We start from the raw sequence: 22,694 nt of genomic DNA, 5'->3' as shown, positions 1-22,694 counted from the left end.
AATATTCATAGCAGCTCTGTTTGTGGTGACAAAGAATTGGAAATCAAGTAAATGTCTATCAATTGGGGAATGGCTGAACAAATTGTGGTATATGTACATTATGGAACGCTACTGTTATATTAGAAACCAGGAGAGATGGGAATTCAGAGAAGCATGGAAGGATCTGCAGGAACTGATGCTGAGCGAGATGAGCAGAACGAGAACACTGTACACCCTAACAGCAACATGGGGATGATGATCAACCTTAATGAACTTGCTCATTCCATCAATGCAACAACCAGGGACAATTTTGGGGTATCTGCGATGGAGAATACCATCTGTATCCAGAGAAAGAATTTTGGAGTTTAAACAAAGCCCAAAGACTATTAACTTTAATATAAAAAAAATTATCTTATTATGTAATTTTGCTCTTATATTTTATTTTTTCCTTAAGGGCATAATTTCTCTCTCAACACATTCAATTTTGTTCAATGTATAACATGGAAACAATGTAAAGACTATTAGGCTGCCTTCTGTGGGGGTGGGAAGAGAAATTGGGGGGGGAAATTGTAAAATTTAAAAAATAAAGAAATAAAAAACAATAAAGTAGTGCCAGAAAAATGCTGTGTACAACAACTAAAATGATATAAATGGAAAGAACAACAAAATAACTAAAATTGAATGTTGTCAAAATATCATGACCTAAAGAACTGATAAGAAAAAATACCTCCTGTGTTGCTTTACCTAAGTGACAATTATGGATATAGAACATCTATAAATGATAGCAAATTTTTCCAACATATTGGCCAGTTTTTAACATTTATTATAAAGGCTGACACTTTAGGAGGAGGAGGGAGAAGGGATATACTAAGGAAATAATAGTGATATAAAAATAAGATATCAATAAAAAATTATTTTCAAAAAATGATCCTTCTATAGTATTGTGGCACTTTCTTCCAAATATTACTGACAGTGACCTAACAATCACATCTGCCAGATGTGATTTCAGTATGCAAGTTATTATTACCAAAGGATGCAGTGTATCTGGGCCAGGTAATCTGAATTCATCAAGAGCATCTGGGCTCTCTTACTATCTGCTTTACACATCTAGGGAATTAGCTCCCTGTAGCCATTTCTGTTCTGTCATTGTAAGTTCAAAGGTTCCTCTCCTTTGGCAGAGGAAACAAAAGCAAAATAATAATTGAATAGCTCTGCCTCTCTCTGGTGGGATTCCCCATTCTTCCTAAACAAACTTTCTCGGAGTCTATTTTTTTTCTCCCTGCTCCCTGTCCCTTCAAAAAGAAAAAAACACACAAACCAAAGCACCTGTTTTTGTTAGCTTCCCCCACCAGTTAGTTTAGCTTTAATACAAAGCAAGATGGCATGTAGAGCAATGATGTTTATTCTTCGTTCTCAAAGAAGACCATGACATCAGGAAGGTGATCCCATGACAAGCACATGAATTGGATTTTAGTGTGGGGGAGAGGGAGAGAAAGAGAGAGACATGGGGGGGGGGGGGCCTGAGTTAAGTCACCAGTTTCACTTTCTCCTACAGAGGTATTTGGATCCAATGACCAGATATGAATCAGGAAGACTGGAGATAGCCCTAAGGGTGAAGCAACTGCGATTAAATGAATTGCCTCAGCTAGTGTGAAGTGTCTGAGGCAGGATTCAAACTCCCATCCTCCAGACTCCAATGCCAGTGTTTTATCCACAATACCACCTAACTGCCTGAAGGCAGATCTCTAAATGTTCTCTCAACTACATAAATGGCAATAATAATAGCACCTACCTCACAGGTTGCTGTAAGATTCAAAAGAGATAACCCCATCTCCCCAGAAAATTCCTTGAAGGTAGGGCCTGTCTTTTGTCTTCTCGTAACCCCAGTGCTTAGCCCAGCCTATATTAGAATTTAATAAATGTTTATTCACGTTTTTGTCACATCTCTTAAATACATTCCCTTCTCTTCACTCACACAGCCATTCACTTGGACCTTTGCCAAGTCTTTTGTCTGCCTCCAATCCCATCCCTTCCAACCTAACGCCCCACAGATACCAAAGGAATTCCCCCAAAGCTCAAATCTGACCATGTCATTCTACAACAAAGTTCATGGCTCCCTATTATCTCTAGGAAGCTCCTCTGGCACTTAAAGTTCCTCATAACCTTCCTCCCTTCTTTCCAGACTTCTTACAGATTGTTCCCCTCTACTTACGGTTGGAGTTCCAGGTATCTTGGTTTAACTCAATCCTTTTTACACTTATCACCACCTCTAGTCCCTTGTGACTGCAGCAGACCTCTCCTCCATGCCTGGAATGCTCCCCTTCCTCATCTCTGTCTCTTGGATTCTGCTTTCCTTAAATTCTCAGCTCAATCAACATTCTGCTGGAACCTTTCCAATTTCCCCCTAGCTGCTAATGTCTTTTGTAAAACTACTTTGTTCAGCTTTCTTTAACACCTTCCTAGGGTGACTGGAAAGTGCAGTGGACAGAGCACTGGCCTTGGAATCAGGAGTTCCAATACAGCCTCTGGCACTAGCTGTGTGACCTGGGCAAGCCACTTAACCCTGATTGCTTCACATCCAGGGCCATCTCCAGTTGTTTTGATTCATATCTGGCCACTGGAACCCCAGGTAGCTCTGAAGGAGAAAGTGAGTCTGGTGACTTAGCACAGCCCCCCCCCCCCCGCCCCTCAAATCCAATTTACATGTTTGTCATGGCATCATCTCCTTGACGCCATGGTCTTCTTAGGAAAAAAAAAAAATTGAAAGACAAACATTAACACCTACCTGGTCCTGTAGCAGGAGTTTAATAAATGTTTATTGATTACCTGATGGAAATCTTAAAACAAGAAGGTAAAATACAATGAGAAAATTGCTGAACTCTAACAGGAACGAGCTTAAAAATAAAGCCAAGACTTGGTGAAACACAATTTGTGACATGAATATTCTACCAAATTTCAAACAATAGGGTTCCAAATAAAGGGAAAAAAAAGAATGTAGGAAAAAAGACATCTGAATGTATGAATCTGTGAATGTCTAAGGAAGGATCTGACTCCTAAGCCCAGTGTCCTAAATATTATGCTTTAGGAGTATACTTTAGAAAATCAAAAAGTAGCATAAATGGGTTAGGCAACTAGAGAAGGTAGAAGTCGGGTCTAACAGAGAGCATTTCCGTATCACTTTCAGGTTTACAAAGTACAGTACATGTTATTTAATCTTCATAATAACCCTGTGAAGGAAATGCTATTATTGTGCCCATTTCATAGATGAGGAAACTGAGGTTGAAAGTAGTTAAGTGACTTGCCCAGAATCACAGAACTAATGTCTGAGATAACATCTGAACTCAGATCCTGTTGACTCCAAGTCTAACACTCTATCCACTGCACCACCAAGCTTCCTTACAAAGACAGTTGAATTGAGGCAGCTAGATAAAGAGCACCAGCCCTGGAGTCAGGAGGACCTGAGTTCAAATCCGACCTCAGACACTTCATAATTACTTATGTGACCTTGGGCAAGACACTTAACCCCATTGCATTACATAGATAGATAGATAGATGATTTTTAGAAAGAAAAGAAAATGAACAAACATTTCTCATTTCAGATTAGTAAGATTCATCACCATCAATGTCATGGTTTTCTTTGAGAATGAAAGACCAAAAAAAGCAACCTACTGGGATGAATTATGATTCATACACAAATTTAATGCAAAGCAGGGTATGGAGGAATGAGGCTAGAAAGATAAAGTGCTCAGGAGAGAGATAATTCTTAACAGGGAAAACTGTATGGAGAATGCGCATGTCTTGTTGAGGCTGCCTCTAGCTATCCCACTCTCCATGACCCCAATTTTGATTTTCTTGACAAAGATGCTGGAGTGATTTGCCATTTCCTTTTCCAGTTCATTTTACAGATAAAGAAACTGAGGCAAACAGAGTGAAATGACTTGACCAGTGGACTCTAATGGTCCCCTCCACTTGATCCTCTGTCCCTTTCACTCCTATCTCCAGGCAGTGCCAAGATCTTTTACATTTATTCTTGAAACCTCTCTTGTATACATCCCCTTCTCTCCTCTGACACTATTATTTAGCTGACACAGGGTCTCAATCCTTTTAACCTAAGCTATTATTATTTCCTGCTTGCTGTCTCTGACTGAATCAAGTCTCTTCCCATTCCAATCCCTACTTCACTCTGCTATCAAATTCATCATCTTATTCTCAAAGCATAGCTCCGATCATATTACACCACCATCACCACTCCCCATTACAATAAAATCCAGTGACTCCTAATACCTCCAGGATCAAATATAAAAACCTGTTTAGCATTCAAATCACTTTATAACTTGGTTCCTCCTACCTCTCCAGCCTTTTTATACTTTATTCTCCAATGATACCTTGGAATCCTGGGATACAGATCTGCTTGCTTTTTCCAATCCCAGTCAATCCTAGTGCTTCTCTATGTTGATTATCTCCAAATTAAGCTGTATATTTCTTGTTGTACCTAGTTGTTTCCATATTGTCTACCCCATGAGAATACGGTCTTTCCTTTCTTTGTATTTCTAGCACTTAAGCCCACTGCTAAGTGAACAAAGTAGTAGATACTAAACAAGGCTGGCTGACTGGACTTCAGGTGACTGCATCCCAATCTCTTTAGATCTTTAATCCTGCTCTTTGCACATACTAGGGAAACCCCTTCAGATCTATCACAGCTATCATGCCTACCTACTCTTTTTCCAGGTAAAACATCCCCAAGTATAGACTTCCTTTTTAAAAAAAGGTATTCAAGATGTCTTTCCTCCACTCAGAACCTTCAATAAATCTCTATGGCTAACTTATAAGTATCTGAACAGTTTGGGGTGAACCTACCACTCTAACCTCATGGTTCATTATGAACAATGTACAACAGAAGTATAAATGTCTCATACTTAATCAAGTACAACCTAATGATCCTAGCCTACGGAGTGAAAGATGAACTGAGCTTGGCACATGGTAACTTCATCTGGGCCCGAGGCAGTCACTCTCTATCCAATCAGGAGTCATTGAACCAATGACTTGGGCCTTCCTTCATAGTGTGACAATAATCACAATTCTCAACTTTTATATACTGCTTTAATGTTTGCAGACTGCAATCCTTACAATGACTCAAGGAGGTACATGCTATAATTTTCACCATTTGGCAGAGGAGGAAGCTTAAATTGAGAAATTAAATGATTGGGCCAGAATCACACAATTAATACAGATCCAATGCAGTTATCTGAATGCAGGTCTTCTTGACTTCGCATTCAGTAGCATCTACTTGCTTCTTCATTTATAACAGAGGAACAATGACACAGAGACAAACATTACCTATCCCACGGGGCCATTATGAGGAAGGTACTTGGGCAGTTAAAAGCATTGTAAACATGGGCATGAGCATTCTTGAATTATTCTCTTGTACTATTATTTAATTTTTCATGTCAATCAAAGCATTTATCAATCATTTGCCATGTTCTAAGCACTGTGTTAACAAATGGGAATACAAATAAAAACAAAAAACCATCCCTGATCACAAAGAGTTTATATTGTATATATACACAGAAGAAAGCCCTAGAAGGGAAGGCACTAGCAAGTAGGGGAGACCCTGAAAGACCTCCTGTAGGAGGTAAAGCTTGAACGAAGTCTGTAAGGAAACTAGAGACTGTAAGGGCTGGAGGTGAGGAAAGAAAGCATACCAGACAAGAAGATATAGATCAAAGAGATGGTGTAAAATCTGTATGCAACGGTATGGAAGCTAACAGCAGCAAGAATGAAGGAAAGAAAACGAAAGGATGTAAAGAGTTTCAAATAATCAAATAAGGAGCTTATATCCTAAAAGTAATAAGGAGTTCCCAGCATTTATTGAGTAAGGGCAGGGGATTGCCATTGTCAGATAGACATTTTAAGAAAACTGCTTTGGTAGTTGTAAGGAGGAGATCCAATAGAAGACTATTATAATAGTCTAAATAAAAGGGGATTAGGAACTGACCTAGGGTGGTATGTGTGTAAATAGACAGAAAGGAATAGAGGTAAGACATGTTGTGAAGATAGTAAGAAAATGAGCATGACTCTGAGAGGTCATAACCTAGGTGACTGGATGGCTGATGGAATCAGACAATAATTGGGCAGAATGGAATAGGGATGGATTTAGGGGAAGTGTAATAAATTCTACTTTGGACCTATTGAGTTGCCTACAAGAAAACTGATTCAAAACGTCCAGCAGGCAGTGATGTAGGACTAGAATTTAGGAGAAAGACTAAAGCTGGACAAAAAAGATCTGAGAACCAGTTACACAGATAATAATTGAACTCATGAGATCAAATGAAATCAACAAGTCAAAGAAGATGAATATGAGTATGAATATGAATATGAGATGGTGGAGAAGGAGGCCTAAGACAAAGTCTAAAATATACTCACAGTGGATACAACAGAGAAGACCAAGAAGGATTAGTTGAATAGGGTAAGAGAACCAAGAGAGATGAAAGCCTACAGAGGGCAGAGTATCAAGAAGGAGAAAGAACAACTATCAAATACAGCAAAGAAGTCAAGATTTGGTGATTAAGAAATCACTGGTTATTCTGAAAAGAGTAGTTCTAGTTGAATAATGATGTTGCAGAGAGTTTAAAAGAGAAGGTGGGGGGCAGTTAGGTGGTGCAGTGGATAGAGCATCGATCACCCCTGAGATCAAATCTGACCTCAGGCACTTAATGATGACCTAGCTATGTGACCTTGGGCAAGCCTTAACCCCATTGCCTTACAAAAATGGGGGGGGGGGCCCTCGAGGCAGAATGAAGATATCCAGTATAGGCAGTAATTGGTTTGGCGGAGGAGAGAAATTAAAGGGTAATTAGGGAAGTTAGTGGGCATAGAGATTAGTCAACATGTATTTCTTGAATGGATGCTAATAAATGGAGTTACAAAGAAAGCAAAGAGTTAGTCTTCAAAGACATTCTAATGGGGAGATCAGCATGATAATAACTAGGGACAGACATTAGTGGATCCCAAAAAGGAATCAGCAAACATAACAAATCAGGACTTAACTGATTACTTTGTGGACTGTCAAGACTTAGGAAAGAGAATGGAAAAAACATTAGTAATGCAGAAAGTCAATTTTTCAACACTTACCAGGACATTGCTGGTATTCATAAAGATATATCTAGATGAAAAGTATTATTAGAGAACAGTTTAATGAAAGATTTTTAAGAATAAGCAGAGTTGAGTTTGTAGACAAAAGGGGAGAAATCAGTCATAGGAAGAGATTAAAGATTTTGCTGAAGAAGAGAGGTGAAGGTCTTTCCTATACTGTCTTCAGTCACAGTCATCAATCCCACTCCCATCCCCAGCTGCTAAGGCCATCCCCTTTCAGATTAACCCTAACTATTCTGTATATAGCTTGTGCATGCCTAGCTAATTACATGTAGCTTCCTCTGTTAAAAAGCAAATTCCTTGAGGGAAAAAGTCTTGCCTCGTAGCCTCAAGTGCTTCCTGGAGTACCTGGCACCTAGCAAACACCTAGTAAATGCTTATTAACTGACTGATCATGTTTTCTCATGCTTTTCCTATCCCTACCATGAATCCAACAAGGTCAGAACAGAAAAATGTTGATAACAATTAAAGAAGCTCAGAGTCAGATGGCTAAGAAAGGACTCTCAAAGAAGAGAAAAATCAGAATTAAAGTCCCATATATAACCCCAGGGGTATTGACACTTTCTCAACATAAGACAATGACTAGGACTGGAGTGTTTGCCTGTGTACAGGTTGCCACGTCTCCATCTTCTCTGACACCTCCTGTCTTCTCAACTCAGGATTTCAAGTTTCAAATATTCATGAGCCTCTAACCTCAGGGGATAACTTTTAGTTTTATTGAGCCAAGGGGACCTCTAGAACCTATCCTGAGCAATTGCCAGACTCCATTGTTCAGTCATCAGCACACAAAAAGATGTCTGTGCAGGCTGTATTAAAAAGGAAATCAAAACACTTCCAGTAGGCATTGCCAGGAAAAGATGGGGTTATATTTTGGAATATTAATAATCTTATCTTGGCACATTTCTTTAACCCTAGAACCGCTGCAGAGATTTCTGATCTACCAAAATCTTTCAACTAAAATACCAAAAACATGTATCGTGTCAGTATAACAAATACTTTGATTTTACTGTACTATGAATATGTAAATGGGTAGACAAATAACCTTCCAGTATCTTTTTTTTTTTTTTTAGGTTTTTGCAAGGCAAAATGGGGTTAAGTGCCTTGCCCAAGGCCACACAGCTAGGTAATTATTAAGTGTCTGAGACCGGATTTGAACCCAGATACTCCTGACTCCAAGGCTGGTGCTTTATCCACTATGCCACCTAGCCACCCCTCCAGTATCTTTCTAATCTTAAAAATGAGCCAGCCAGCCTACATTTTTCAACATTATGATTAGCACATGCTGTTCTATTGGCAAAACAAAGTCAGCTTAAAAAGAAATTGGCTAACAGAACATGTTGCATCAATAGATACAATAAAAATAGATCTCATCTATTTTGTCCGCTCTCTTTTGCTGAATACACCTTTTGTGCATTAAAGTCTCCCATTTTGTTAAAATATTGGTAAAAAGAGTACTGTTATTCCAAAAAAAAACTTTCTCTTCAATTACTCATATTTAGTACATGAAGTAAACCCCCTAGAAAAAGAATTTTCACCTTTATCTGAAAATGGGAAAAGTTGATGGAATTTTAAAGATATCTTATTCCAAGAATATAAGTGACTTTTTTTTTTGAGTAAGTTGATAAACTATTTAAAATTTTCCCTTAATGAAAACAACTCTCTGAATGGAAATATGAATGCTATCATGACAAATTTCTGTATTATCTCTTCACTTTAACATCCTTAATACTGGGGAAGCAGTGTGATAGTGATAGAAAGGGGGAAAAAAAATCTATGAAATGTCTGAGTTCAAATCACAGCTATTAATACCTGAAGAGCCTCAGATAAATCTTTTTCCCAATTGGTGCCCTTACTTCTTTGTCTGTAAAACGAAGGAATTGAACTAGATGGTCAACTCAGACTTTAAGCTCTAGCCATCATCTCCATCTAATCTCCTATTCCTCAATGACACATCAGGGTGGGAGAAGGGAAGGAGGAAATGAGTTTAAACAAACATTTCATCTCCTCAAAAATCACTTTTTTGGAAGAATATTTTCTTTTGCTTATATTATCTCCAGTTGATCATAAGCAAGTTTTTTTTTTCCCTTTCACTGAAAATACAATGTAGTTTCAAGTAAAACTAAGTATGTAACAACTTGATGCCAGTTTGCCTAAGATTCAATTCTGTTACTTTTGCCACAAAGCCAGTTTAAAATCCAATACCAGGACCTTGGGCATGTACCCAAAGCTGACAAGTGCTCTGTTGTTCAATTCATTAGTTTTTCAGTTCAGTCCAGCTTTTCCTGATCCCATTTGGGATTTTCTTGGCAAAGATATTGGAGTGGTTTGCCATTTCTTTCTCCAGCTCATTTGTCACGTGAAGAAATTGAGGCAAAAGAGTCAAGTGACTTACCCAAGGACAGTTATAGGAAGTGTTTGCGGCCGGCCAGATTTGACCTCAGAAAGATGAGTATTCCTGACTCCAGGCTCAGCCCTCTATCTACCAGGTCACCTGGCTGCCCCTATAGTTTTAGGTTTAGTTTAGTTTTTTGTTTTGTTTGTTTTTTTTGGTAAGGCAATGGGGTTAAGTGGCTTGCCCAAGGCCACACAGCTAGGTAATTATTAAGTGTCTGAGACCAGATTTGAACTCAGGTCTTCCTGACTCCAGGGCTGGTGCTCTATCCACTGTGCCACCTAGCTACCCCTTAGCTTCCCCTATAAATAGCAATGCAAACACGTAATTCTTCCCTCAGGCCTGAGCTTTTGGATTGTCAATCAAAATATACTTTTCATATTTTTAATATTGTTCATTTTGGCTCATCCTTTTTAATTTCTATTTTTGGTGTACTATAATATGCATGTTATATCAGCAACATTGCACAAATACATAAATTATATATAACATTTACTAGCATTTATATAGGTCTTTCAGGTTTGACAAGTACTTTATAAATCTAAACTTGTTTAATCACCCTGACAACCATAGGAGGTAGAGAACATTGCCATGGAACTATATAACTAATAAGTGTCAAAGGAACACACACATAACTATGTTGGGGCGGCTCCAAATTTTTTTCTATTAATAGGGCACACAATAAAAAAAAAGGGTTTAATTCCCCCCATACCAGCTAAGATTCACAGATCTAGTTCCTCTCCCATCAGAGCAGATCAAAAATCTCCTCATCCTATTCAATTTTGATCCAGGTATCAATTTTATCCAGAAATTACTCATAGTCCTACCTGACATGCTGAAGGCCTTGTCATAACATCTTGTGACAACAAGTTTTAGGTATGGACACAGAGCTCAAGTTGTCCTTCTAGCCTTTAAGAAAAGAGGGATTTGTGAGGAAGAAAGAGGAAGATTCGGTGCAGCTAGGTGGCGCAGTAGATAGAGCACTGTTCCTGGAGTCAGGAAGGAGTACCTGAGTTCAAACCCGGCCTCAGACACTTCATAAATACCTAGCTGTGTGGCCTTGGGCAAGTCACTTAATCCCATTGCCTTGCAAAAAACCCTAAAAAAACAAATTAAAAAAAAAATAAAAAGAGGAAGATTCAAAGTATTCTTAGCAAATTAGGGAAAGGGAGAATACTTTTAAGCTGGGGAGTAGGAGTGAGGCATCAAGGAAGGTTTCATGGAATTGAGTCTTGAAGACAAGAAGCAGGAGGAACAGTAGAAAGAATACTGAAATTGTAATAAATAGATAGTTTAAATCCAAGGTCTGCTACTTGCTCTCTTTGTGACTTCAAATAAACTCTTATTTTTTTAGGTTTTTGAAAGGCAAATGGGGTTAAGTGGCTTGCCCAAGGCCACACAGCTAGGTCATTATGAAGTGTCTGAGGATTTGAATTCAGGTACTCCTGACTCCAGGGCTGGTACTCTTTCAACTGCGCCACCTAGCTGCCTGACTTCAAATAAACTCTTAACCTCTTTGGACCTCAGTTTTTTCTTCTGGAAAACAAGAAGATTGTGCTAGAGGACCACATTGGGGAAAGGCCTATGCAAAGGCAGCAGGCAAAAGGTGGCAGGACAGACTGAGTCTGGCTTTAGGTCAAACTGGGGGTGGGGGGATGGGGGAGAAGTTTCTGAACTCAAGAGAGTAAACAAGAAAGAATAAAATGTTATGAAGGAACCAGTGAGGAATGAGCCTCACAGCCTCACAGAAAAATCAGCTAACCCTGATGATGGTTACTTCAAGAGATCCGTGATGACATCCTCACCAATGAAAAACTATCCAGAGCAACATGAACAGATAAGCTTTCTTCCTGTTTTGGCTTGGTCCCAAATGGCTATATGCAAACCAACCTATCACCTGAGCTTTTGTGAGGAGCAGATGAAAAGGCTGCCTCAGTGAACACACAGAGAAAAATCCAAGATGTGGAACTACCAATAAACAAGGATTAAAAAAAAAAAGCCAGTTTTCACTGGAGTCATCAAGATTTCTTTCCAGAGAGACAGTATGGAGGAAAATGTCATTGCTAGTGAGAATTCTTCTCTAATGTCAAGTGAGTAGTCCTCTTTTCTTTGCCCCTTCTCAATGGCTAAGTATAAGACAGGGGCAGCTAGGTGGTGCAGTGGAAAGAGCACCAGCCCTGGAGTCAGGAGGACCTGAGTTTAAATCCGGCCTCAGACACTTAATAATGACCTAGCTGTGTGGCCTTGGGCCAATCACTTAACCCCATTGCTTTGCAAAAACCTAAAAAAAAAAAAAGATCTGGAAGAAACATATCACTCTAAATCTAAGCATGTATGAATGGAACTCCACTTACAAAACAAAACTATTTATAATGTTACCACTTCCAATGATGGGTCATCTAAAATCGCTCTGGGAGGGGTAAAGGTTTGCCCTCTCCACAAATAATACTCATAATATTCATAGAAAATTGATCTGTTATTTTTTTTCTTGGTGTGTGTGGGGGAGAGAGAGGGGAGAGAAGAATATAGTAAGGAGGTCATTAATTAGCTATTCCAGTGTCAAATTTAGAGTTCTAGAGACTACCTAATCAAAAACATGCTTATTTCAATAAACAAATGAGGCAACTAATAATTGAGAATTTTCAACACAGAACTGTCTTGATACTATAACCACTCAGACCATAAGAAGGATCCTCCTCTGACCCAACCTGAGTGAGTCATCTAAGTTCTCATGACTCTGACAATTCTCTAAGCCTATAAGCTTCAGAGGTGTTGCTTTCTCATACAGGAGCTCCCCTCTACCAATCAAATATCACTACCACCACTCCATCCCAAGGAGAGATTGGGCTCTGAATGTTTTGATTTCCTGATCATCTTTATTCTATACTGTAACATAATTAAGCAAAAACAACCAGAGTCAGAGATTCCAGTTGAATCCATCTCTTTGTCAGAGAAAAGTATTAAGGAAAAAAACCTTATGACTCATCATTGTTTGCCTGGCCTTTTAAACCTAAAAAATATCTTTTCTAACCCCCCCTCCAGGGCTCCTGACTGTCAGACCTGTAAAAAAATCACTGTATTTATTTAGTTCTTTACCAGAAACATACTATACTAACACTACTCACTCCAAATTGATTCTGGGCAATATTCTTCAAATTCTAATTAACCTGAAACTGCATTCAATTTAGAGTAGAATTTCAAATAAAAGATTAAAAGGAATACTTGCTGGCAATCTTCCCACTGAAGATATTTTTGATAATTTTCTTTTATGCTGAGCATTTCACTGAAGTTCTGCTTTAACTTCAAGGTATAGTTGATCCAAAGTGAGTCAATGGATGTAAAGTATTTTGTAAATGGCAAGTCACACTTCTATAGAGCCTTAAGATTTGCAAAGTGTTTGGCATTCATTGACTCACTTTGGATCCACTGGATCTGCTATGACTACTACCACCACTACCCTCCTCCTCCGATTCTGCCAACAGAACACAAGTACAAACTAGCAAGACCAGTCCAGCTGAGTCTGCAGAACACACCTGAGTAGCTACAAGATGAAGAACTGCTCTGCCATGGCAGTTACATGGTAACTGGCTTCCATGGAGGGTGCACCCACACAGAGTAAATCAAAGATCCCTGACATTTTAAAAGATTTCACTCACACAGTCTAACAAAGTCCTGATTATATCAGGTAAATGCCAAGCTGGATATTTTCTCTCCGAGTCACTGAGCTAAAAAGAAGCTCACATTCCTGATCTAGCCTACAGTGGATGAACCAGAAATTAAGCCACAAGATTCTCCATAAATAGAATTTGCCAACAACCAACAAAATTTGATGTTTATAATAAACATGCTTTCACTTCTAATAGTTGCAAGGTTCCTCTCTTAAAAGGAAGCCCTAACTCTAAGAGCTACTATGAGTTGTCACAACTGCCTTACAATGAAGGTGGAATGAATTTAGTTATGATCATTGTAGAATGGGAAGGTGCATTCCTTTACCCAAACTGCCCAGCAAATAAGGTGCCAAAGTGGGTAACCTGCCATGGTCTATAAACCCTACAAAAAAGCTAGAGTATTTCTTAAAACTGGAAGACTAATTAATCTTAGTGTTTGCTCTCAAAGACTTTATACAACATTAAAATAGGAAAACTAGGGGTCACCAGGTGTCCTAGCGGCCTTGGGCAACTCGCTTAACCCCATTTCCCTTGCAAACCTAAAAAAAAAAAAAATTGGAAAACTATTCCACTACTAAAAAAAAACCCCACCAAAAAAACTAAGGTCAAAGACACAACCCAATTTGAAGTAAACAGTTCCATAACTCTGGTAATGGATAGTTTATTAAGAGAATATAAATTTGCTAACATGAAAGGCTACATGTTGAATGTACTTTCAGTTAATAACTTTTCTCCCCCTAATAATGTTCTCTTGACAATACAAAAATAGCCTCAATATAGAACAATGAAGAATTCTGTCTTTTTTCCTTTTCACAGCATTTCCAATGGTAATTATAGTACATAAAAAAAAATAATTAAGATTTAGATTCAGAAGAGTTAAGTGCAAGCCTGAATTTCACCACTTAGGAGCTAAACTTGGGAAAGTCTCCTACCAAAGCAAAGTTCAGTTTCTTCTTCTGTAAAGTATAATGACACTTGACTCTGTTTCTTGAATCTTCTTGTTAAGATCAAATGAGATAATGTAAATAAAGGAATTTATGGCCCCCTGTATAGACTGTGAAATATTATTAAGGAGTAAAACTAGAATTATTATAAAATCCCAGTATAATTATCCCATGGCTTCATTTCCATACTAAAATGACAAATGTTATCAGGAAACTCTGACAAATATAATCCTTTCATTTTTAGGATGAAAACTCATTCAAGACAAGTGTCATGACTTTTGTCTCTGTATTATCCAACACAAAACAGACAAAGAATAATTACAAAGAAGAAGTTTGGGAGAATAAAAAAAGCTTTCGATCATAAACTTTAATGACAGAAGGTAAATACAAAACTAAGTTTTCTTGGTCTAAATGGTTTCTCCCAAGATTATAACAATTCCATAAGAGTATAAAGGTTAAGCCTAGAAATACAGGATATACTTTTCACATTACTGCCTGCTCTAGAAATAAAAAGTTAAATGAGAATAAAATGAGGATGGGGGGGAAGGAGATGGGGGTAAGAAACATGATAGAATGAGCCAAGAAAACAACTTTTAAGTTGATTTTAAATACACTCCCCAATACATAAGAAAATGTTTTATTTTAACTGTTTACAACCCATATATCTTTATGTTGTAACATCAAATGTTAGGTAAAGAAGAAATGCTAAATAGAAGATAAAATATCATCACAACAATTCATTTCTGATATAAAGGAACTTAAGGGGGAAAAAATTCACTGTGTAGTTTTTGCCTTTTAAAATTCCATCAAAGAAGAACACTGTTCCTTGAAGCACAAGACAGTGTTCAAATGCAGAGGTTAATAATCAGGAAGGATTAAGTTTCTGACAGGGAAGAAGCTCCAGGACACACAGTAAGCAAAAAAAAAAAAAAAATGCAAAATTAGGTGAGCAAGGTTCTCGGCATTCCTTTTGTCATTAGGTTTTGAGAAACACAGAGGTATTCACAGGGCTTCATTGTGCAATTTCAAAAATAATTACCCATCTCTGGTGAGAATGTCAGCTTCTGCTCTTAAAAGGCTTTGATGAACTATATCAATGGCACTAAAGACCTCCAGGGTTGGTTCATCCTGATTTTCTGCATTTAGAATTGGAAAAGTACTTCCAGAAAAGGGAAGAGAAAAGGAAGTATTCCCAATTGTAACATTCCTGGAAAAAGGATAGCAAAAATGAAACCATCTAGAAGCAAACTGACCAACTGTTCAACGCTGAAGTTGGGGGGCAGAAAAAGGATCAAAGGATCCAAAATACGAGTTCTCACGCTTGTCATTTAACGGTTCAGAAACTTTTGTATTTAAAGTCAGTTTCTTTTCTCCAACGTAGGCGCCTCAATTCACAGAAACTCAGCCTAATTGTATCCCAAGTCGCCCTTTGGGGCCTGTGGCTGAAAATGGAACATGCGTTAAAGGCTCCTCTTCCTCACTCGCCCACCTTCGCCAATAATCTCACTCTCCTGAGCAGCCCTCAGACAGCGGGGGAGGGGGGGACAGAGGGGAGGGTCGCGGATGGGGGCAAAGGGGAGCGGGGGATGGACGGCAGGAGAAGGGGACGTGGAAGAAGGGTCTGGCCCAGGGGGCCAGGGAGGCATGGGGGGCTGGGGGAGGGGCAGGGGGCGGGGGGCCGGCTCCTCCCTCATCCCCTCCCACACCGGGTCCTTCACCTGAAAGTCGGCCAGGATCATCTCCCGGTCCATGTTGGACGCCATGGCCGCCTCCTCGGGCCCCTGGGCCCCGGGCTCGGGCCGCGGCTGCTGCGGCGGCGGCTGTTCGGGCTGCGGCTGCTCGGGCCGGGCCTGACCGGGCCGCCGTCTCGGAGAGGGGGCCGGGGCCTAGGCGCTCATGGCCCGCCGCGGGCCGAGAAGCCGAGCCGAGCCGGGCCCTCCCCGCGCCCCCTCCCCGGCGGCCCCGGCGCTGCCCCGCTCCGCCTCCGGCTCCGGCTCCTCCGCCGCCGGCTCCGGCTCCTCGTCCTCCGCCTCCTCGCCTGCGCTAGCTGCCCGGCTCCGGCTCCGGCTCGGGCCCCGGCTCCGTCCCCGCCGCCGCCTCAGCCGCTCCTGCCTCAGCCTCCTCGGCCGCCGCCGCCGCCGCCTCCTCCCCTGGTTGGCCGGCCCCGCCGCTGTCGCACATTTTGCCTGTCATTGGGGTCGCAAAGCGTCGCTTTGCGGCTGCCACGTGACCGGCCTCCTGTCAAGCGCCGGCCGCGAGGGGCGGGGCGGCGTCTTTCCGGGATCCGGGGGAGAGGGGGCGGGGCGGGGCGCTCTCGCGGCCCGAGCCGCAGCCGGGGCCGCGCGCACGCCGGCACGTAGGGGCGCGCGCGCGCACGCCGCCTCGCCGGCCGCCCTCGCCGGACCCCGCGGCCGCGGGCTTGGTCCGCCGGGACGTTCGGGGAGCCCGGGCCCCCCCTGCCCGCCTCGGAGGCCCCGAGCTCGGGGGCCCACAGCCCCCGGGCGCGCTCCCCGTCGCGTGCGCCCTCCCTGCGCGGAGGTGGCCCAGGGCGACCCCGGGCCAGGCCGCTCCTGCCCCGGGGAGGCCCGCAGACAGCCGCGGCCCGGCCGCGGGGAGATGCCCGACGGAGCGGCCCGTGGGTGCTGGGCCCAAGCCTGCGGAGCCAGGGCCAGGGGCATCCCGAGGCCATGCCCGCCGTGGCGGCCTCGATGGGCCCCGGCCACCACGGGCCACTCCGGCCTCCCCCGGTCTCCAGCCCACGAGGAGCCAGCGTGGGGCATTGCAGACCCTCCCGGGACAGGCCGACTGCAACACAGGCCAAGTGCGTTCTTGGCTGGAAGCGAATGCACCGCGCCTCCGCACCGGCACCGTCAGCCAATGAAAAAGACCTTCCCTGACGACTTCACGGGAGAAATCACATTCGAAAACGTTGCATAAGGCAGGAAGGCCCCAGCCTTTGAGTGATTATCATGTGCATGGCTCCCAGTGTCTTGAGGCCCAGCCCTAGGCCTACTTACTCCATAAAGCCTTCACCACGACCAGCCAAGGCTCAAAACCTCTTCCATGCATTTAGGGCCTGATGATGGCATCCAATACCTTGTTTCTCTAGCATTTTCTCCTCACAACAGCCCTCTGAATAGAGGGGACCCTACTTCCTAATGTAAGATATAGGCTGTGCATAAATGGCAGATCCAGGTATGACACTGAGGGGTCTAAGTTTCACCCTCATTGGTGTATAGACTATCAAACACGGTGCATGTACCAGTTTTACTGAATTGGTGTTTTCCTCTTTGTTACAAAGATCAAAAATAGGCAGCTAGGAAGGAGGGATAATTAAATTCAGAAGGGAACTTGATAGTAAAACAAAAATTGCCAATATAAAATAAGATTTTTTTTAAAAAAGAGAAAAATATAGGGACAGCTAGGTGGCGCAGTGGATAGAGCGCTGGCCTGGAGTCAGGAGCAGACCATAATGGCCTAGCTGTGTGACCTTGGCCAAGTCACACTTAACCTCATTACCTTAAATAAATTTTAAAAAGAAAGAAAAATATAAAATGGTATTCCTTGAACTCAAACCTGACCAAAGTCATTCTCATCAAAAATACTCCAGTCGGTCCCTATTGCCTTAGGATAAAGCAAACATAAACCTTTATTTGTCTTTTAAAACTCTACACTCTAGTGCCAGGCAACCTTTATGATACATGATTCCTATTCATGTATATTCATGAGTTAATGATAACTGGCGGTTGTGTTGTGTTTATATTATATATTAAATATACATATATAAACATCTGCATATATTATATATTTATATACATGGTTTTACCTGATAGAATATAAATTTCTTAAGAATTAGAACAGTTTGGGGCAGCTAGGTGGCAAAGTGGATAGAGCACCTGCTCTGGAGTCAGGAGTACCTGAGTCCAAATCCGGCCTCAGACACTTAATAATGACCTAGCTGTGTGGCCTTGGGCAAACCACTTAACCCCATTTGCCTTGCAAAAAAATTAAAAAAAAAAAGAATTACAACAGTTTAAGATCTTGTTTTTGTAGCAACATCTTATAAATTCCTGGCCCATAATTAACATTTTTTGAATATGAATAGATAAAGAATCATGGAACTCTCTGATCTTCCATAGTACTTGATATCATAAAATGTAGAACTTTATTTTACACTGTCTCCTTTCCCACATTGTTTCATCTATGCAATGTACATAAATCTCCAGTAAGTTGAGGAATATTTTATGGCATAGTGTGTTTTTGCTGTAGCCTTCCAATGTCTAGAAGTATGGCCACCATGTAAAAAGTACTCAGTAAGTAGTTACTGAGTTCAATTGCATCTATGAGGCAAAGCTCATTGAACTTCTGAAGGGGCATCCCTCTGACCTGATGATCAATGCTTGGGAATCCAAGATTCACAGTGACTTTAAAAATCTGGAAAAATGAAGGGAAGTAACATAAACACCAAATCAGAAGCAATGAGCAATTTCCATTTTCGCAGGACTTTCTCCTTAAAGGAAACCACAGGCTTCCTATCTCCCACAGGAATTTGTCTCACAGTTTTCTGATCATAAACAGTCATTTTGCAACCCCGACCCCCACTTATCTCAAACCCCTGAAAATAAATCATGTAACATGGCTTTCACCAATTCAGAATTTTTTTTTTAGGTTTTTTGTAAGGCAGATGGAGTTAAGTGGCTTGCCCAAGGCCACACAGCTAGGTCATTATTAAGTGTCTGAGACCGGATTTGAACCCAGGTACTCCTGACTCCAGGGCCAATGCTTTAGTCACTGTGCCACCTAGCTGCCCAATTCAGAAGTTTTTAAAAAAGAAACGTCTCATTTTTTACCTTTTCCTGGTCCTCTTTAAAAAGTATCTACCTCCATTCTTCCAGATATATACATTCATTGCCTTTTAAACTAATTTATCCCCCCTCCCTTCACAAATGTAGTGTAAGGCATATTAACATCAATATGATTTGTAATTTAGATTTAGACCAATTGAAAATATGCTGTTCTGCTGGAGGCACCTGAAAAAATGGGGTGGGATGGGGGAGGCAGACATCTAAAAATAATGAATTTGAGTCAGAAGGCCTGAGTTCTAGTTCCAGATTTTCCACTTTCCAACTGTGTAATCTTGGGCAAGTCACTTCCCTTTTTTAAAGCCTTGATCTCTTTTTCTGTAAAAAAGAAATAATCATATCTCCACTGTTTAAGCTCTGAGGTTTAGGTGATTTCATGGATGTAAAAAATGTTTTAAGAAAGGCTATTAAAAAACACATTGGTCATTATAAGCAAACTAGAAGATCAAAGAATAGTTTACCTGTCTGATTTATGGAAAAGGAAGAGATGGAGAACATCATTAAAAACAAACTAGACAATTTTGATTACACTAAATTAAAAAGCTTTTGTACAGACAAAACCACTGTAACCAGGATCAAAAGAAATGTAGTAAATTGGGAAATAATTTTTACAACTAGTATTTCTGGCAAAGGACTCATTTCTAAAACATACAGAGAACTGAGTCAAATTCAAATATATATATATATATATATATATATATATATATATATATATATATATATGCCATTCCCCAATTAACAAATGGTCAAAGGATATGCAAAGGCAATCCATAGTCATATGAAAAATTGCTTTAAATCACTACTTATTAGAAAAATGCAAATTAGAGCATCTCTGAGGTACCACCTCACACCTCTCAGACTGACCCATATGACCAGAAAGGACAGGGATCAATGTTGGAAGGGAAGTGGGAAATCTGGAACACTAAAACATTGTTGGTGGAGCTGTGAACTCATCTAACCTTTTTGTAGAGCAATCTGGAATTATGCCAAAAGAGCAACAAAAATGTGCTTAGCCTTTGATCCAGCAATACCACTATGATTATGAAAGAGATTATGAAAAAGGGTAAAAATATCATTTGTACAAAATATTCACAGCATACCTGTTTTTGGTGGCAAAGAATTGGAAATTAAATGACTGTCCATCAATTGGGGAATAGCTTAACAAATTGTGGTATATGTATGTGATGGAACACTATTGTTCTCTCAGAAACCAGGAGGGATGGGAATTCAGGGAAGCCTGGAAGGATTTGCATGAACTGATGCTGAGCGAGATGAGCAGAACCAGAAGTATACCTAACAGCAATATGGAAGTGATGGTCAACCTTAATGGACTTGCTTATTGCATCAGTGCAACAATCAGGGATAATTTTGGGGTATTTGTGATGGAGAATACCCTCTGCATCCAAAAAAGAAAATTACGGAGTTTGAACAAAGACCAAAGACTATTACCTTTAATTAAAAAAAAAAATGGGGGCAGCTAGGTGGCACAGTGGATAGAGTGCTGGCCCTGGAGTCAGGAGTACCTGGGTTCAAATGTGACCTCAGACACTTAATAATTACCCAGCTGTGTGGCCTTGGGCAAGCCACTTAACCCCATTGCCTTGCAACAACAACAACAAAAAAAAACTTAAAAAAAACCCCAACCATCTTACTATGTAATTTTGCTCTTATATTTTTCTTCCTTAAGTATATGACTTCTCTCTTATTACATTCAACTTGGATCAGTGTATACCACGGAAACAATGTAAAGACTAACCGACTGCCTTCTGTGGGGAGTGGGTGGAGGGAAGCAAGATGGGGGGGGGGGAATTGTAAAATTCAAAATAAAATCTTTTTCTTATAATTAAAAAAAAATACATTGGTCATTGTTATTTGTAAAATACTGTAGAGTTTATTGAATACTTTTTCATTTTAGTAAGAAAACAGTCTTCTTACCAAAGAATGAGAAGCTGCTTGGGCTTAAGAAACAAAAAAGGCCAGCTGGGGCCACATGATCTGTTTGCCACCTATCTGGGGGATCTAGAAAGGCATCCTAGAAGAAGCCTTCAGGACAGGAGGAAGAAACGCAAACACTAACAAATGAACAAAAGGGTTTTACAGGCTTGAGTCTTTGAGAACAAAGCATAAAATGAAATTATGACAGTAGCTTTCTAGAGACTCCTAACAATATAATGATTATAATCTTCAGAAAATCAAGAAAGGATTCCAACGGGGTTGGTATTTAGTCCTAAATACTTTTCAGCACTGGGAGAGTGTATTGTGGGACCATATCAAAAGCTACCAGTCCCATTATTGTTATAGGGGCTACTTGAAGAAGGGAGTGGGGGGGGGGGGGGAAGGCCATGAAGCAGAAAAGGTTTTCAATCTCAAAATGCCTGCTTTTGATGTTTGTGATGTTTCATGATGTTCTGCTTAAGATCAGGCCCCAACCTAATCAGTGCAGATCACTTTCTAACCTTCCTGATAGGTGGTCAGTCAACCTCTGCATGAATAATACTTGTGACAGGAAGTTCACTACCTTATGAGACTGTTCATTCCATTTGTAAATGAATAGAAAACTTCCCCAGAGAGGCAGGGAGACCTGGGAGGGAATCACACTTACCCGAGTTTAGGCTTACAGTACTTCATTCCAGTCCAAGCTGTGTGCTGGATATCTAGGTGTCCTTAGCCAAGTCACTTAACCTTCATGTGGTTCAGTTCAAGTCCCTCATCCACAAAGGGGGGGGGGGGATTTAAGCCTGTGACTTTTGTTTAGCCCCATCTTCCATCCCCAAGTCCTCATTCTGCCTTCTGTGGGTATATAGGACTTGAAGATCCTGTTCCCAAGGTCTTTAACTGAGCCTTATGGGGTATGTTAATACAATAACAGCTTCTAGGGGTAGATTCAGTACCATAAAACTTCCTTAGTAATTAATTCAACATGGAAAATAGGTCACATATAGCATACATAATTTAGCATGCCTCCTCATTAGATAAGTTACATCCTGTACTAAGCAAAGAAATCATATTAAGTTATAGCAAGCAATTTTTAATTGGACTCATGCCAGTTACTTATCAGTGAACAGCAATGGAATAATTATTCACATCTCCCAGTGGTAGTAAAATATTATATCATAAATTCCCATGGTAACTGACTTCACACATCTCATCCTGTTTATTAACTGATAACATGCTTTAAACACGTGAGCTAGATATTTTAAGCCAAGTAAATAGAAAAATGAAAGAAAAATTCAGGCCCTCTGAAATAGCCCAATTCAAATTTAGTTTTGGTATCTAAGAACAAAAGAACAAAGCTTTGGGTCATTAAGTTTTCATCATTCAGAGTGGGAAAAAATGTTTCCTGGTAGAATCTCTCCTTCTGAGGACCCACCTGTCATTGTGTTGCTAGGTCAAACTGGCTATTTTGGAAGCATGAAAACATTTCTGATGACTTTTGTTCTTGCTGGTCCAGCGAACCTCAAGGTTACCCAGCCAGATGTTACCAGAGGCCTATCTAGGCTTGAATATGATTTGGGTGTTTGGAGGCCAAAACCTCTTTATTTTTTTTTTCAAACAGGTTCTGCCTCTGACCAGGGAGCTGTTTCATCTAAACAGGTGTATCTATCTCTGTGTGTGTGTGTGTGTGTGTGTGTGTGTGTGTGTGTGTGTGTGTGTGTGTGTGTGTTTGTGTGTGTGTCAGTGTGTATGTGTGTGTGTG

At 40.7% G+C, this 22,694-nt stretch overlaps 1 protein-coding gene across 1 annotated transcript in view; it reads right to left on the bottom strand.

Moving 5' to 3' along the window:
* LOC141511833 (FAS-associated factor 1-like) overlaps positions 1 to 16,281 on the bottom strand; it is a 243,903-nt gene extending 227,622 nt beyond the window's left edge. The window contains exon 1 of the mRNA XM_074220850.1: positions 15,854 to 16,281. Coding sequence (XP_074076951.1) covers positions 15,854 to 15,898 — 45 coding nt within the window. The 5' untranslated portion in view covers positions 15,899 to 16,281. The remainder of the gene's footprint in view (positions 1 to 15,853) is intronic.
* Positions 16,282 to 22,694: the final 6,413 nt, after the last annotated feature.

This window comes from Macrotis lagotis, chromosome 2, assembly GCF_037893015.1.
Source record: "Macrotis lagotis isolate mMagLag1 chromosome 2, bilby.v1.9.chrom.fasta, whole genome shotgun sequence".
In the NCBI taxonomy this organism is placed as follows: Eukaryota; Metazoa; Chordata; class Mammalia; order Peramelemorphia; family Peramelidae; genus Macrotis; species Macrotis lagotis.
Note: the sequence above shows the minus strand (reverse complement) of the source record. Positions and strands in the feature narration are given on the sequence as shown.